General features: G+C 47.8%; 1 protein-coding gene across 2 annotated transcripts; it reads right to left on the reverse strand.

Moving 5' to 3' along the window:
- Window positions 1–917: 917 nt before the first annotated feature.
- Vamp5 (vesicle associated membrane protein 5) lies at window positions 918–11,183 on the reverse strand. 2 transcript variants are annotated; one of them, XM_027429484.2, is made up of 3 exons: window positions 11,038–11,183; window positions 1,959–2,096; window positions 918–1,357 (listed from the first exon to the last, which is right to left on the reverse strand). In XM_027429484.2, the coding sequence occupies exons 1-3, from the start codon at window positions 11,038–11,040 to the stop codon at window positions 1,187–1,189; spliced, it is 312 nt and encodes a 103-aa protein (XP_027285285.1). In that variant the 5' UTR covers window positions 11,041–11,183; the 3' UTR covers window positions 918–1,186. The 2 variants fall into 2 exon arrangements, with proteins under 2 accessions (XP_027285285.1, XP_027285286.1); XM_027429485.2 differs by lacking the exon at window positions 11,038–11,183 and adding an exon at window positions 2,383–2,940.
- Between the last annotated feature and the right edge of the window lie 4,575 nt (window positions 11,184–15,758).

Raw genomic sequence — 15,758 nt, forward strand, 5'->3', positions numbered from 1 at the left:
CCTGAGTGCCGAGACTAAAGATCTCCCGTGCCATCATCAAACCCAGGACTTTGTTCATACTAGGCAAGCACTCTGAAAACTGAGCTGGACTCCCAGCAAGCCCTTTCTTCTTAATTCTCCCATCTAGAGTCTCATTGGTCCTCTAAGAATCCTCAAAATGTCAGAAATGATGGATTTCATTTGAATGGAAATAGGTGCAAAGGTCTGTTTTGTGAGCTGCTGCCTATGTAACATAAAGGTCTGTCTGTGTAGGGCAAGATCAAGGAGGAAAAGTAAAGGAAGGGACTATCTCCTTCGGTGATAGGGCAACAGGTGTTCTTTTCTTTTCTTTTCTTTTCTTTTTTTCTATTTATTTATTTTGGTTTTTTTAGAGAAAGGGTTTCTCTGTGGCTTTGGAGGCTGTCCTGGAACTAGCTCTTGTAGACCAGGCTGGTCTCGAACTCACAGAGATCCACCTGCCTCTGCCTCCCAAGTGCTAGGATTAAAGATGTGTGCCACCACCGCCCAGCCTCTTTTCTTTTTAAGGTTACATTAATTTAGTGTATATAGTATGCAATATCTTTCTGTGTCTGTGGGATGTGTCTGGTATATTTCTGTGTCTGAAGTGTGTGTGTGTGTGTGTGTGTGTGTGTGTGTGTGTGTGTGTGATGTTTCTGTGTCTAGAGTGTGTGTGTGTGTGTGTGTGTGTGTGTGTGTGTGTTGATGTGTGTGTGTGTGTGTGTGTGTGTGGTGTGTGTGTGTGATGTTTCTGTGTCTAGAGTGTGTGTGTGTGTGTGTGTGTGTGTGTGGTGTGTGTGTGTGATGTTTCTGTGTCTAGAGTGTGTGTGTGTGTGTTATAGTTCTGTCTGTGGTGTGTGGCGTGTACAGGTGCATGTGCATGCACATGAGAGAGAGAGAGAAGAGGACGAGAGGGGGCGCACTTTTAACCAAACAGCAGCTTTTACTGAGCTCCAGGGGTGTCGCTGATGGGCCAGTGCAGCAGGCTGCCCTCAAGGGCCAGTCTATGGCATGATGGGAGACAGATGTGCACATATCCAGGATGCCCTTCAGCGCTCACTCGGGTGACCTAGGCAGAAGCAAACGCCAGGATTCTCTGTCCAGAACAGGCCAGTGCAGCCATTCAGCCTCTCCTCCAGGCCTGGCTGGGTCAGTTCTCAGTCCCTAAGGCTGTGCTTGCATACTAGGCCTATGGTTTACTACTGTCCCCATTGCTCGTTGGAAGAAAGACAACCAGCAGCACAATCAGGATGATGAGCAGGCCACCAGCCACTGCCAGCCCCAAGTATATCCGGCACCGAATATTCTCCCAGCGCTTCTTCTGGGCTAGAGTCTTGGTTGTCTTGCTGAAGGCCGAACTCTGTGGACACCCAGAGACACCAAGAGAAAGAGAGTTAATGATTCCCACAGCCAGCTCTCCATCCCTATGCCTTCATCCTCCCTATCCTGCTGCCTCTCCACTCATTGTACTCTGGGACCCTTCCAGCCTGGCTCCTGACCTCAAACACTACTGTAACACTTGACTCTCAACCCTGCTAGCTTACACCCACTTAGCCCATGACCACTAGGAATGCACACAGCTCCAAAGACTTCGTAAGTTTATTTGTTTGTAACACAGGGTCTCATATAGCTCCTGCTTGTACTTAGTGTGTGACCAAGAATGAGCTTCTGATGCTCTGGATTCCCTGAGTGCCAGCATCACAGATGGACCATGGATGGATGTTTCATGCTGTGGTGGAGAGTGAACTCAGGGCCATGTGTGCTAGGGAAACGTTCCAACAGCTGAGCTACAGCCCCAACCCAAGTGTATCTTTGTGAAACCCACTAGCAGGAAACCAGAAGTACCACACTGGTAAGCAAGCAGGCCCCAGACCCCATCTACAACCTCCCGACCAAAACCTAAGAGCTCCCTCTAAGGGTCAAACTTGTCCTGTCCCTCCCCATCCCCAGTGGCCACACACCATGTCCAGGAGCTGGTCCGAGCGCTGCTCCAGCTCTGCCAGCTTGCCGTCACGCTCCAGGACCTTGTCGAAATTGGTGAGCATGATTTCCGTCACTTCGTCCGCCTGCCGCTGGCATCGTTCCAATTCTTTCCCTGCCTGAGCACCAAGCCCAAGGTCAAGGATGCAAGAGTTCCCCACCCAGCCCTGCTCCAGTACCAAAGACCTATACTCCCCACTCCTCTACAATGTCTGGGTATGGCAGATGAATAATAGCGTCCTTTGTGTGTAAAGGCATGAGCTATTCAGGTTAAAGGGCTGCCTTCTGAGCAGTTGACTTCCAGGCTCCTTGTCCATCTGCTCTGGATTTCAGCATCTTAGCTTCTACCTCAAACTGGGAGCTTCCTGGATCTCCACCTTCCCACAAAGCAGACACTTTGCTCACCTGCTACAAGATGGCATCTATCCAGTGGTCATCTGTCCTATGGCTTCCCACTGACCCCAAGAAGTGGCAAAGAGCAGGGAGCCAAGCAAGAAAAAAATCCACTCTGCAGGACTAGAAAGATCATTTGAGACCAGATCACATCAGCATCTCTGCCTAGAACCCCACCTCTCCCAAACAGAGCAGCTCACCTCTCCCTCTTTGGACCTCTGACCAGTCAGGCCAGTTCTGCCTCTGAGCTAACCAGCTCTCCACCTCAGTGACCACCTTCTATTTCCTCTTCTCCTGGGAACCTGAGACCCTCTGGCCTCCAGCCTTTTGGTCAGCCAGATCCATAGTTTGAGATCCATAGTTTTCAATGGGATCCAAGTGACAATCTTTGACTTCTGAGCCTGGGCAGCACAGTTTCACCTAACCAAAAAACCCATTTTGTTTTGGAGGGTTGGGATGAGAAGGGCACAAGTTTCAATCTGGGGGATATGAAAGGGAAAGAGGGGGAGGGGAAGGAAGTGAGGCAAAAGCCCTGCTAGATGCCATGTGCTATGATCATGGGCAGGTCTATTCAGGAAGGCGAATACCAGAGGATTAGCAAACCACCAATTCCTCTCCTCAGCCTAGTCCTTTCCAGCCCATCCCTATTCTATCTCCTTTTCACAGTGTCAGCCCCCGCCCCTTCCTGCCAACCCATATCTCCCATTGTTCACTGCAGACATTCTGGCACTTGACAGAATTCCACTTAAAAGCAGAGAACGAGTGTTGGAAAAGACCTGGTAGTCACAGAGGATAACCTCCTCCACAGGCAAGAATCCTCATCCAGGATCATCACAGCTGCCCTGCACACCACCTCAGGGCATTCCCAAGGCATGAGTCCTCCCTCTCTCCACAGCTAGATCACAAGCTCCCAGAGTGAGGGCAGGGGGCAGCACCCTCCTCCTGCATCCAGAAGCCTGGGAGGCCATCAGGATGCTGATCACTGCAAGGACCTAGTAAAGGGGTCGGTTGCTTTTTTGCCTATCCAAAAGGAACTCAGTCTCAAGAGAGGTTCTCCTGATTTGCTTATCTAGCCCAGCAGAAGTTTCGAGGGACAGGCATCTGAAACCCAAACAGGTCAATATTTACACAAGAGCTAGAAAAACAGCTTGTTTTTAGAGTGGGGCAGGCCAACCAAGAAGGTAGAAGGTGCTGAGAGGCAGGGACACAGGGCAGCGGTGAAGAGAGCAGGGAGCTCATGCTTCCTCCCATTCCTGAGTCACTTGTCATCCCCACCATGACTACTGTATTGTTGGACAAGGCTCCATTGTTTGAACTTCCCCACATCCCAGCACTCTAAACCACAGATTTGGGAATAGACAAAGATTTGAAAATGAGAATCACCACCGGAGGTTGGTGGGATGCTGGGTGTATTTTTGTTTTTATTATTGTAGGGGGACACAGATGTAAGGGTCAGAGGACAACTTACCCACTTTCCCATAGATTTTGGGGATTAGACTCAGGTCAGCAGACTTGTGTGGAAAGTGCTTTACCTGCTGAGCCATCTCAGGGTGTTGTCTGTCTGTCTGTCTGTCCCTTGCCCCACTGTGCAGCCTATGAATGTGTTGTAAGTAGTTTTGCTAATGCACCCAGAGGCCAGAGGCCAGAGGCCGATGCCAGTGCCCTGCTCTGTCACCATCAGTCTTACTCCCTTGAGAGTTGGTCTCTCACTGAACCTGGAAGAGTCTGGCAGCCAGAAAGCCCCACCAATTCTCATGCTTTAGTGACAAGTGCTGTTAGCTACTGAGCCATTGCCCCAGAATCTTCTGCCTTTCTTTATATTTTCTTTTATCTTTTTTTTGGACAAGGTCTTGTATAGCCCAGGTTGGCCTCCAACACACTGTACAGCCAAAAGTGAGCTTGCACTTCTGCTCCTATTAGCCTTATTTCCCAGTACTAGTAGTACAGGGGTGCTCTACCATGCCCAGTTTATGTGGTGCTGGTGATGAAAGCCCAGGGTTTCATTCATGCCCATTCATTCACTCTACCTACTGAACTATATCTCCAGCCCTGCTCTTTTGTTCTGGATGCTGTTATCTTATTCCCACACAAGGGCAACACGGTCTCATATTCTATGGAGAGCTGGCTGTGCCTCCAGCTACAGTCTAGAGCCTTTCCCTGCTACAGCGAAGCCAGGCCTACTGTGTATTGGGAGCCAAGATGGGCTCCAGGTTTAAAAGATCATATATGTTCCAGGGAACACAAAAGTCCCTACCCATTTTGCCCCCCCCCCCAGCCAGAGGTAAAAGGACCCTAACTATGTACATAGGTCTCTGCTGGCAGCATGAAAGATAAATTGCTAGGGAAAGTGTCAGGGAAGAACTGAGCAAACAGAGGACAAGGACTATGCTACCCTGTGCCACCTGTAACTCAGCCAAGGTCCTGGCAGCTGGTAGACACATGACAGATACTTTCTGAATGAATTGTACCTGTTTTCAGGGAGATCTCTCTCCAGCTGAGGAAAAGAAACATGCAATACTATCAAAGGACAGACATACTTTTTACACACTAAGATATAAAGTGCCCTAGCCACCCATGGAGTGAATAGATTACATGGTCAGAATTGTAACCAAAAGGGCAGGTGTTGGAATGGAGCTGGGACATTCTGGCAGAGAGACGGGGACACAGCCCACTAGTGAAGGAACCTGACAGAGGGCGGAGAGGCTGGGTGGGGCTAGGGAAAGCAGCAGAAGTCAAGGGGTGGAAACTAGTGTGCAGGAAGTGATAAAGCACAACCAAGTCAGGTGTGGTGGCATGCATAACTGGGGAATCTCCAGTCCCAGGCCAACATGGGCTACGTAGTGAGATCTGTCTCAAAAACAAGACAAAAGCATTGTCTGTAATCCCAACATTCCAGAGGCAGAGGCAAGAGAACTGGAAGCTCAAGGTCATCTTTGGTCTGGACTACATGAGGCCTCCCCAGGTAGAGGCTGGGGGAGCCCACACACACAGGCTGGAGAGATGGCTCAGTGGGTAAGAGTGCTTGCTGTGCATATATAAGCTCCTGAGTTCGGATCCCAAGCACCCATGTAAAAAGCCAGTTATGGCTGCATACACCCCAATACCCCCAGCTCTGGTAGAGAGCACAGAGTGAAACATTGGTTTTACAGGCTACCATTGTAGCTCCAGGTTTGGTGAGAGACCTTGTTTCAAGGGAATGTGGCAGGATAGAGCAGGATCACAGATACACACACACACACACACACACACACACACACACACACACACACACACACGGAGAGCTTCAGACTTTCAGTCTCTCGTTGATCTATTGGTGAGCCCTCCTCCCTCCCCCCATTTTGTTTTACATACCTGTAGCTGGCATGGAATTCAATATATAGACCAACTAGGCTGCTTGAACTCACAGCTATCTGTCTGCCTCTGTCTGAGACCATGCCTCTTAAAAACAAGAAGAAGGGTGGGGCCAGGCATGTACATAATAACCCCAGCACATGGGGGAGGGCAGAGCACATGACATGGTAGAGGAAGATTCCCAGAACGTACTAGCTCACACCCATATAAAAAACTGTGTGTTCTGGTGCGCACACATAACCTCATTGCTCAGGAGCAATTGCTCATTGCACAGGAGACAGGAGGATCCTATCTCAAAAACAAAGTGTGCTGCCTCGTTCGCCTCAAATTCTGCCTGCCTCTGTTACATCACTCACCAGCTGATGAACCAACACTGAATATGTGACCTTTGTGACCAACTACTTCCTCTTTTGTAAAGTGGTGATAACAATGCTTACCTCATAAATCTCATATTAGCTCAGATTATGTGATATAAACAAAAGCCTAAACAATGCCTGACTGATACTGAATGCTAACTAACATCAATTAGTATTAATGGAGACCAAATTTTCATCTTTTTCTTTTTATTAAAGACTTCCTTTTTTAAACATATGAATTTTTTAGATTTACTTTATGCGAATGAGTGTTTTTCCTGCATGTGTGCCTGGTACACCATGTGTGTGCCTGATGCCCAAGAAAGTCAGAAGAGGAGTCAGACTTCGATGGACCTGGAATTAGGGATTATTGTAGGCTACCATGTGGGTTCCAGGAATCAAATTCAGATCTTCTGTAAGAACAACCAGTGCTCTTAACCACTGACTCATCTCTTGAGCCCTAAGAATTATGTTTAAAAAATATTTATGGAGAATGGAAAGATGTCTCAGTGATTAGAAGCAGTGGCTGGTCTTCCTGTAGACCTTGGTTTGATTCCCAACACCCCTGTGATGGGTACAACCACCTGTAACTCCAGTTCCAGGGGATCTCACAACCTACTCTGGTCTCTTCAGTCACTGGCCATACAAACCACCCCGAATGGATACCGAGGTGGACTCAGGTCCTCCGTAGAAGCAGTAATTGCTCTGGTTAGGCATCTCCCCAGCCCATTTTCTTTTTCTTTCCAGGCCTAATGCAGTCCAGGATGGCCTTGAACTCGTTCCTCGTATACCATCATACACACTTGGCTCCTCCTGCTCCCCACTTTTTGAAGATTTATTTCTTTTTATTTCTGTGTATATGAATGTATTGTCTGCATGTTTGCCTGTGCACCAGGTGCAGGTAGTAACTGAAGAATCAAAAAATAAATAAATAAATAAATAAATAAATAAATAAATAAATAAAAGGTCCGGCGGTGGTGGCGCACACCTTTATTCCCAGCACTCAGGAGGCAGAGGCAGGTGGATATCTGTGAGTTCAAGGTCAGTCTGGTCTTCCAAGTGAATTCCAGGATAGACACAGCTACACAGAGAAATTCCGTTTCAAAAAACAAACAATAAAAAGGTGTCTGACCCCCTGGAACTGGACTTACAGACAGCTGTTAGTTGCCATATGGGTGATGGGAATCAAACCTGGGTCCCCTGTAAGATCTGCCAGTATTTTGTTTTGTTTTTAAGATTTTTTTCCACCGGGTGGTGGTGGCGCACGCCTTTAATCCCAGCACTCGGGAGGCAGAGGCAGGCAGATCTCTTTGAGTTTGAGACTTGCCTGGTCTACAAGAGTTAGTTCCAGGACAGCCTCCAAAGCCACAGAGAAACCCTGTCTCGAAAAAAAACAAAAAAAAAATGTTTTTATTTTTTATTTATTATTATTATTTTTTTTTTGGTTTTTTTCAACCAACGCCCGGCCTATTTTTATTTTTTTAAAGATTTTATTTATTATGTATACAACATTCTGCTTCCATGTATATCTGCATACCAGAAGAGGACACCAGATCTCATAATGGTTGGTTATGAGCCATCTCTCCAGCCCCTATTTTATTTTTAATCTGTGAGTATTTTGGCTGCTTGTTTGTATGTGCTCTTGTGCATGCCTGAGGGAATTAGGTTCCTTGGAACTTGGATCTACAGAGGGGTGGTTGTGAATTTAATCTGGGTGCTGGGAATTTAAACCAGGTCCCTGGAAGAAAAACAAATACTCTTAACTGCTGAGTCCCCATTCCAGCCAACACCACCCCCTCTTATGAAAAAATGTTGGGGGCCTTAGTAAGGACATCTTAGGAGTGGGTGTAGATTCCTCAAGACAGCTGCCTTTTTGTTGTCTTTCTTTGCTTACAAGATGCACAACCAGCCAAGGTCTTCCCTGTTGCACACTTATGCATTGATTTGCTTCTTATCTAAGTGAGGAAACTTCTGTGGATCTTTGAGAACCCCTGCTCTAGACCCAGTATCTGCATTCTTTTCTTTTCATCAGGTGCTACAGGCTATTGAGATCTTTGTTTATTTGTGTGGTACTGGAAATTGAACCAAGGATGTCACACATTGCAGCCCTTTCAGAAATTTAAATAATAAAAAAAAGACATGCAAGAGACTTTCAATAAACTGTCCAGCCTGGCCTGAGACTTGGGGGTCCTCCTGTCTCTGCCCCCAAGTTTTGGAATTACAGGCCTTAAGTCCTGAGCAATAGTTACAGCCACCTTTCAGTGAGCACATAACTTGCCCAGCACTGAGCTAGCTGTGCATGTGGGCATCTGGCTAAATCTTCATAAGAACCCACTCAAGACAATATTATTGTCCCTGTTTTACAGCCCAGAGGTGTTAAGTTGTCCAGAGCCAGTAGGTAACCAATCTGAGGGTAGAATGGTCAGAGACCCAGGGGCCACAAGTCTAAACCCTGTGCTAAACCAGATATGGAGAGAGAGGGGAGTATGAAGCTCCAGCTGATTGGCTGAAGACTGCCAGCCACTTGATGCTGCCAACTCAGCTTGCGACTACACACACCAATTCTGCCAGATGAATGGCTTCAAGAATTATTTTCAGCTAAGCATAGTTGTGGACCTATTTAATTCCAAAACTCAGTAGGCTGAGTTCAAGGCCAGCTGAGTCTACAGAGTGGGATCTTGTCTCAAGAAAAAACAAAAACAAAAAAGAATTATTCTATAGCTGTCCATGGTGTCAGATAATTGTAATCCCAGCACTTGGGAGGTAGAAGCAAGAGCATTGCTGCAACTTCAAGGACAGCTTTGTCTATACAGGCAGTTTAAGGGCTTTATAGCAAAAGAGTTCATTCCAATCAGGCATGGTGGCTCAGCTTTATAAGATGTTGTCTCCCAAAAAACAAACAAGCAAGATAGTAATTTTTAAAAGTATTTATAGTGGGGCTGGAGAGATGGCTTAGTGGTTAAGAGTACTTGCTGTTTTTCCACAGGACCTAGGTTCAGTTCCCAGCTCACAGCCATCTACAATTACAGTATGAGGTGATCTAACACCCTCTTCTGGATTCCATAGGCACTCACGTACATGGTGCACATTCATACATGTGAGCAAACATTCATACACATACAATAAAATCTTTGGTTGCTTTTTTTGTTTTTCGAGACAGGGTTTCTTGTTTCTTTGTAGCTTTGGAGCCTGTCCTGGCACTCATTCTGTAGCCCAGGCTGGCCTCGAACTCACAGAGATCTGCCTGCCTCTGCCTCTGGAGTGCTGGGATTAAAGGTATGCTCCACCACCACCTAGCACAATAAAATCTTTTTAAAAAAACGATATATGGTGCTAGGGAGATGGCTCCATAAATAAAGCTCCCACTGCACTAGCATGAGAACCAGAATTTGAATCCTGAGCACCCACACAAAATCCAAGCAGTTTGTTTGTTATCCTAGTGCTCAAGATGCCAAAAACAGGGGCTCCCAAGGACTAGCTGGTCAGCTAGACTAGACAAGCTGGTGAGCTCCAGGTTCAGCCAGAGACCCTGTCTCCATAAATAAATCCGAGAGCTATTAAATAAGACACTGGACATCAACCTCGGACTTCCATGTGCACCTAAACATGTGTGTGCCCACACATGTGAATAAGCATGCACAGAACACGTGTACACGTGCCAAAAATGATTGCTCACTTTCCATCTTCCCTATCACTGCTTTGTCCTGTGCTAGTGGCACAAAAGAAATGCTGTGTCCTTTTTGTCCCAATGAGTCACAGAGAAGAGAAGGAAGGGGAAAGGGGTGGGAGTAATTAGGTAGTCAGAGGGGTGGATGACGGAAGGGAAAGAGCTGGAGATAGAAAAGGGGACAAGAAGGGAGGAAGAGTTAGCTGATGGAGCTGGAGGAACAATGTATCCCCCAGGCTCGGAACCCCCTTTGACTGGAATGCACCTGTGAGCATCCCAAGGTTCTGTACAGTCAGATAACTAGCCTAGCTCGCCTTCATTTCAGAACTTCTCCCCAGGAGCTGAGGGCCAGCTGGAAGTCCACCCCCTATCTCCTCCCAGCTCTTACCCTGCACTCTCGGAAGTGGGCTCTTAACTCCAGCCCATTCTCAGAGCCTCCCTCAGTTTCCTGGTGTGGCCTCACAGCTTAGGGCTACCTTCCTGTCCCATTTCCCTTTCCTGCCTCTAGTTCCCTAGAGATGAAGCCATCCAGACATTGGCATCTCTAGCCAAGCCACATCCATCCAGCCTTAGAGTACTAAACTTGCTTTCAGTCTGGTCCATCTCCCCAGGAGTCCCAGGGGAGGGGGATCCTGGCATCAGAGGTCTCAGACACCTTTGCCTTAGAAATGGCAGGTCTGCAGCAGGAGTATAGGTGACTCAAGCCAGGATTATGTCATTAGGTAGAGGTTAGGAAAGAGTCAGCCTGTGTCACACTGATAATTTCATGAAACTTTTATAGTAAACAACTTATTTTCTCTTTCCCCGGGGAAAGTGTTTATCTTTCAGCACCCAGCCTAGAGAGGCCTCCACTAGGCATCTACTCAGGTTTCCAACCCTTGGGCCAGCTCTGGCTTCTCTCAGCCCCCGGGGAAGAGCCCGCAGAGGTCATCGCATTACCTGCTACTTCTTAGCAAAGGGTTCTGAGTGCCTGGCAGCAGCAACCATAAACATCTCCTCTAACCTCTCAAGGACCCACTAAGGTAGGTATTGCTGCCCCTACTTTATGGCACGGAAAAGGAAGCTCATGGAGGTTAAGTGACTTGCCCGGGATGGCCGGGAGCTGCTAACTGCCGCACGAGCGTGGGAAGCGCAGCTCGGCTCACTCCGCACCGACGGGGCGCACTCTGATTCTCCTTTCCCGGCTGCCTGCAAAGTTGGGGTCTGGCTCATGCGACCAGCGTGACCCGCACCCCTGGGGTTCGGGCTCCTACATCACACCCCTGCATAATCGCCCTCTGCCCCTGCCCGTCTCACCATCGCCTCCGCAGCCACCGCCACCTCCTGCTTGCCGGCTCCGGCTCCTCTGCCCGGCGTGGCCTCAGTGCCCGCGGCCCTGGAGGAAGCCGCGGGGCGGGGCGGGCCCGCGGGCCAAGGGGGCGGAGGGGGGGCGCCTTCTCAGAGAGGTGCCCGACCCAGACAAACCGAAAGCAGCAACAGGGTCCGTGGGGCGCCTCCTACCGGGCCACCAGCGTCCGATTTCCGATGACACCCCAGCCTGGTAAATTGGGGACCGATGTCTCTTGGATCTGGGACTGCAACAGGAGTTAGCGAGGGAGGCGTCATTCTGTCATACGACAAGCATCTGTGAGTGCTAAGTGCTCCGGATGTCATGAACATGCCAGGATGGGTGCTTGCCACCTTGGTGAGTGCATGCCACCCAAAACTGAAAACACATCAACCACTCCAAAGTTCTGGTTGTTTTCAGACGGAGCAGGCAGTATTCTGAATACATCACATGTCGCCAAGTTGTACACTTAAAAAAGACAAATTGAGGTCTGGCAAGATGGTTCAGTGGATAAAGGCACTTGAAGCCAAATCTATTGCATTATCAGAGTTCCATCCCTGGGACTCACATTGTGGAGAGAACCAACTCCTGCAAGTTGTCTATCTGACCTCCATACACCGGGGTGGGAGGAGGTGGGGGGGCGATTTTTTAAATGCTAAAATTCTGCCGACATTCCTGTGAGCTAAAAGTCTCAGTGGTGTGTGGATGCATGAGCCTCTAAAGTTGCTGGGATGGATCCCAGCCTGAAATAAAAGATGACAACAGCAGCCAGACCAAGTTTTGAACCAGCAAGAGGCAGAGGAAGAAAAAGAGAAGATTTGAGCCAGCCTCCAGAGCAGTACTCAAGCAAAGAATGACTCCCTTTCCCAGAGAATAAAACACAGACAAACTACATGGCAGGCCCTGAAGAGCCTCATAGTGTGAGTTTAGGAGTCAGTCGGAAAACAAACAGGGATTATCCAGCCTGAGAACATACAATTTCCCCTTAGATTCCTGATGCCGGCCATGGGGACTTCTCCCCCGGTCAGAAAGATGGAGATTTTGAAGCAGAGTGATGATGAGGATACTGCAGCTTTTCTTGCATAACTGGGAAAAATTAAAGAGGAGCCAACAAACAGTCCTCTTTCTTAATCTCACTGGCCCATCGCCCAGTGCTTAATCAAAGACTAGAATGTGGGACCGGAGAGCTAGCTGAGTAGTTAAAAGCACTGGCTGCTCCTCCAGAGGACCCAGATTGAATTCTCATCACCCTCATTTCTGCTCACTGCTGTCTATAATTCAGCTCCAGGGGATCTAATGCCTATTCTAGCCTCCAAGGGCACCAATCATGAATGTGGTACATAGTCACATATTCAAGTGATGCATTTCTGCACATAAAAGAAAAAAAATAATTTAAAGAAAAAGTAATTTAAAAAAAATTACTGCCGGGTGTTGGGCCGTTAATCCCAGCACTCGGGAGGCAGAGGCAGGTGGATCTCTGTGAGTTCGAGGCCAGCCTGGTCTCCAGAGCGAGTGCCAGGATAGGCTCCAAAGCTACACAGAGAAACCCTGTCTCGGAAAACCAAAATAAATAAAAATAAATAAATAATTACTTATTTTACATCCTGACCTCAGTTTCCCCTCCTTCCATCCTCCTGGTCCCTCTGCTCCCTTGCCCCTCCCTGTCAATCCAGTCCTCTTCTGTTTCTATTCAGAAAAGGGCAGGCTTCCCATAGATATCAACAACGCATGGCATACCAAGTTGTAATAAGACTAAGCATCTCGCCTTGCATTAAAGCTGGGCAAGGCAACCCAGTAAGGGGAATAGGAACCCAAAATCCAGTGAAGGAGTCAGAGACAGCACTTGCTCCCACTGTTACAAGTCACACAAGAAGATCAAGCTACTAAACTGTCACATACATGCAGAGGGCCTAGGTCAGTCCCATGCAGGCTCCCCAGTTGTTAGCTCAGTTGTTGTGAGTTATGAACCCAGGTTAGTTGTTTCTGTGAGGTTTTTTGTGATGTCCTTTGACCCCTCTGGCTCCTTCCTCCCTCTCTTCAGCAGGATTCCCAGAACTTGGCCTAATGTTTGGCTGTGGTTCTCTGCATCTGTTTCCATCAGTTGCTGAGTGAAGGCTCTCTGATGACAATTGAGCTAGGCACCAGTCTGGAGTTCAGGATGCTGGTCTGGCCTCTCGAAAAAGTAATTTTTTTAAAAGACTGAAGTATTAAGGAAAAAATTAAATTGTTAATTGTGGCTGGGCATATGCTTACCTCTCATGCTGCAAGCTTTGGGTTTGATCTCCAGCATTATATAAGCCAGATCTGCTGGTAGATGCCTGAAATCCCAGCACTGGGGAGCCAGGGACAGAAGGATCAAAAGTTCAAAGTCCTGGTCTGATATATAGTGATTTTTTTTGTTTTGGTTTGTTTGTTTGTTTTGGCTTTTTGAGACAGGGCTTCTCTGTGTAACAGCCCTGGCTGTCCTGGAACTCACTCTGTAGACCAAGCTGGTCTCAAAGTCAGAGATCTGCCTTGCCTCTGCCTCCTGAGGGCTGGGATTAAGGGTGTGTGCCATCACTGTCCAGCTACTATATAGTGAATTTAATGCCAGTGTTACTACACAAGACCCTGTCTAAAAACAAAACAGACAAACTGAGCTGGCACTGTGGCTTATGGCTGTGATCCTAATACTTAAGAGGATGAGGCAGTAGGATTGACTGACTTTGAGACAAGCCTGGGGCTACATAGTAAATTCCAGAACAACCTACTCTTGGCTACAAAGTGAGACTTGGTCTCAAAAAAAAAAGTTTGTCATATGAATTTAACTCCAGTATAAAAAGAAAGCAGCGTCTTGTGGGCAGTGCTAGCTCTCTGGCTTTTCTCTGTTCTAAACTCATCATGAGAAACTTGCAGGCCTGTTCCTATGCTGCAGATGCTGGTGTGCTTTCTGAATTGTGTAGTCTCCTGAGCTCTGTGGAGAAATCACAAAACCAATCTTCCAACTTCCAGACTGCCCTTGACATCCCAAATGAAGCCTCTTAACCAAAGAGTCAGGGACTTTCTTCCCTGGGGTTGAGCCACTGGAAAGAAAGACCACTGGTTTCCAAGCTTGGACGTAGCACCTCAGAACAGGCTCTGTGAAAGAGGGTAGGAGCAGTCATGGCAAAGCAGATCAAGAGGGACTATTTGGTATTTTCCCTGCCCTCCCTGGAATCAGGAGCACGATTCCAGAATCTGGCCTCTGTTTAGTCTGAAACATTTGTCTCTTAACCCTGCCCTTACCTCACATCCTCCCAGCAACAGGTTGTTTCTAATTCTGGAAAGGCTGTGGAGGAAACAGGCAGAGGTAGCCAAGAACCCTTCCCACAAACCAATGCACGCAGGGCCCTGGAAAGAACAGTGGTGACGAAGAACCTGGTGGGGAGGAGGGATCCAGAAGACAGAAAGCTCATTGTGCTTCAGGCCCTGTCCTGTGACATTGACTGTGACTAGCATGGGACTCTGGGGAGAGATGCTCACACCTACCCCCTCAGAACACCAACAGCTGAGATCCAGGACCCTATAAAGACCCAGAAAAGCAAGGGAAGACAAAAGACAAACAACACACAGAATGGCCAACAAAGGAAAAGTAGTTCCTTCTACTTTTGGCTCTGAGTTATACCAAGGCCACAGAAGAGACATGACAGAAGAGGCTCTTGAACCAGGTCCTAAATGACACATCATATCTGCAAACACCCAGGAGGATAGTTAAAGGACATGACAAGATCCAAGGAAGACACTGAATCCTGCACCTTACCCTAAAGTGCTGTGGAGGTTTTAATTCTCCCTGTGATAATATTCCTAGGAAATCCTTCTTCCTATGGCCTGTGACAATGAACAGGAGGGATTGGGAGACAGCTCGGTAGGGAAAGCACTTGCTGTGCAAGCATGGGGGCCTGAGTTAGGATTCCTGTACCCGTGTAAAAGTTTGACACATTCTTCTGTAACCTCAGTACTATGGAGACAGGTAGATCCCTGGAGCTCGGTGGCCAGCCATCCTAGCCAAATTGATGAGCTCCAGGTTCAGTGAGTGATCCCCTCTCAAAAAGTAGTGAGGCCTGGAGACGTAACTCAGTGGTAGAGTGCTTATCTCACATACACGATGCTGTAGTTTCAATCTCCAGTATCGTCAGGAAGAAAAGCAGGCCCGCTAGATAGTAAGGTAGAAAGCAATCAAGACATCTGACATTGACCTCTGGCCTCCTCACACATGCACCCATAGGTACACATGCATTCACCCACACAGATGAGCACACACGCATACATATATATATAAGATGGAAGGGAGGGAGGAAGATGGAGAGACGGCTCTTTGGTTAAGAGTGCAAACTGGCTGGGTGGTGGTGCACACCTTTAGTCCCAGCACTCAGGAGGCAGAGGCAAGTGGATCTCTGAGTTTGAGGTCAGCCTTCTGGTCTTCAGAATGAGTTCCAGGACAGCCAGGGCTACACAAAGAAACCCTGTCTTGAAAACAAAACAAACAAATAAACAAACAAAAGTGCATATTGTTCAACAATTTAGCTGCCTAAAGAAGAACTGAACAAGGACAACATCAATAGTCATGCTAACATGGAAGGGGGGGGGGTCTCTCAAGAGGCCCCATCCCTGGACAAAGAACTAGAGGCACTTGAGGAATTACTGAGAGGGAAAATCGATCTTCCCCAGAGAT

Source organism: Cricetulus griseus, chromosome 8 (assembly GCF_003668045.3).
Source record: "Cricetulus griseus strain 17A/GY chromosome 8, alternate assembly CriGri-PICRH-1.0, whole genome shotgun sequence".
NCBI lineage: Eukaryota > Metazoa > Chordata > Mammalia > Rodentia > Cricetidae > Cricetulus > Cricetulus griseus.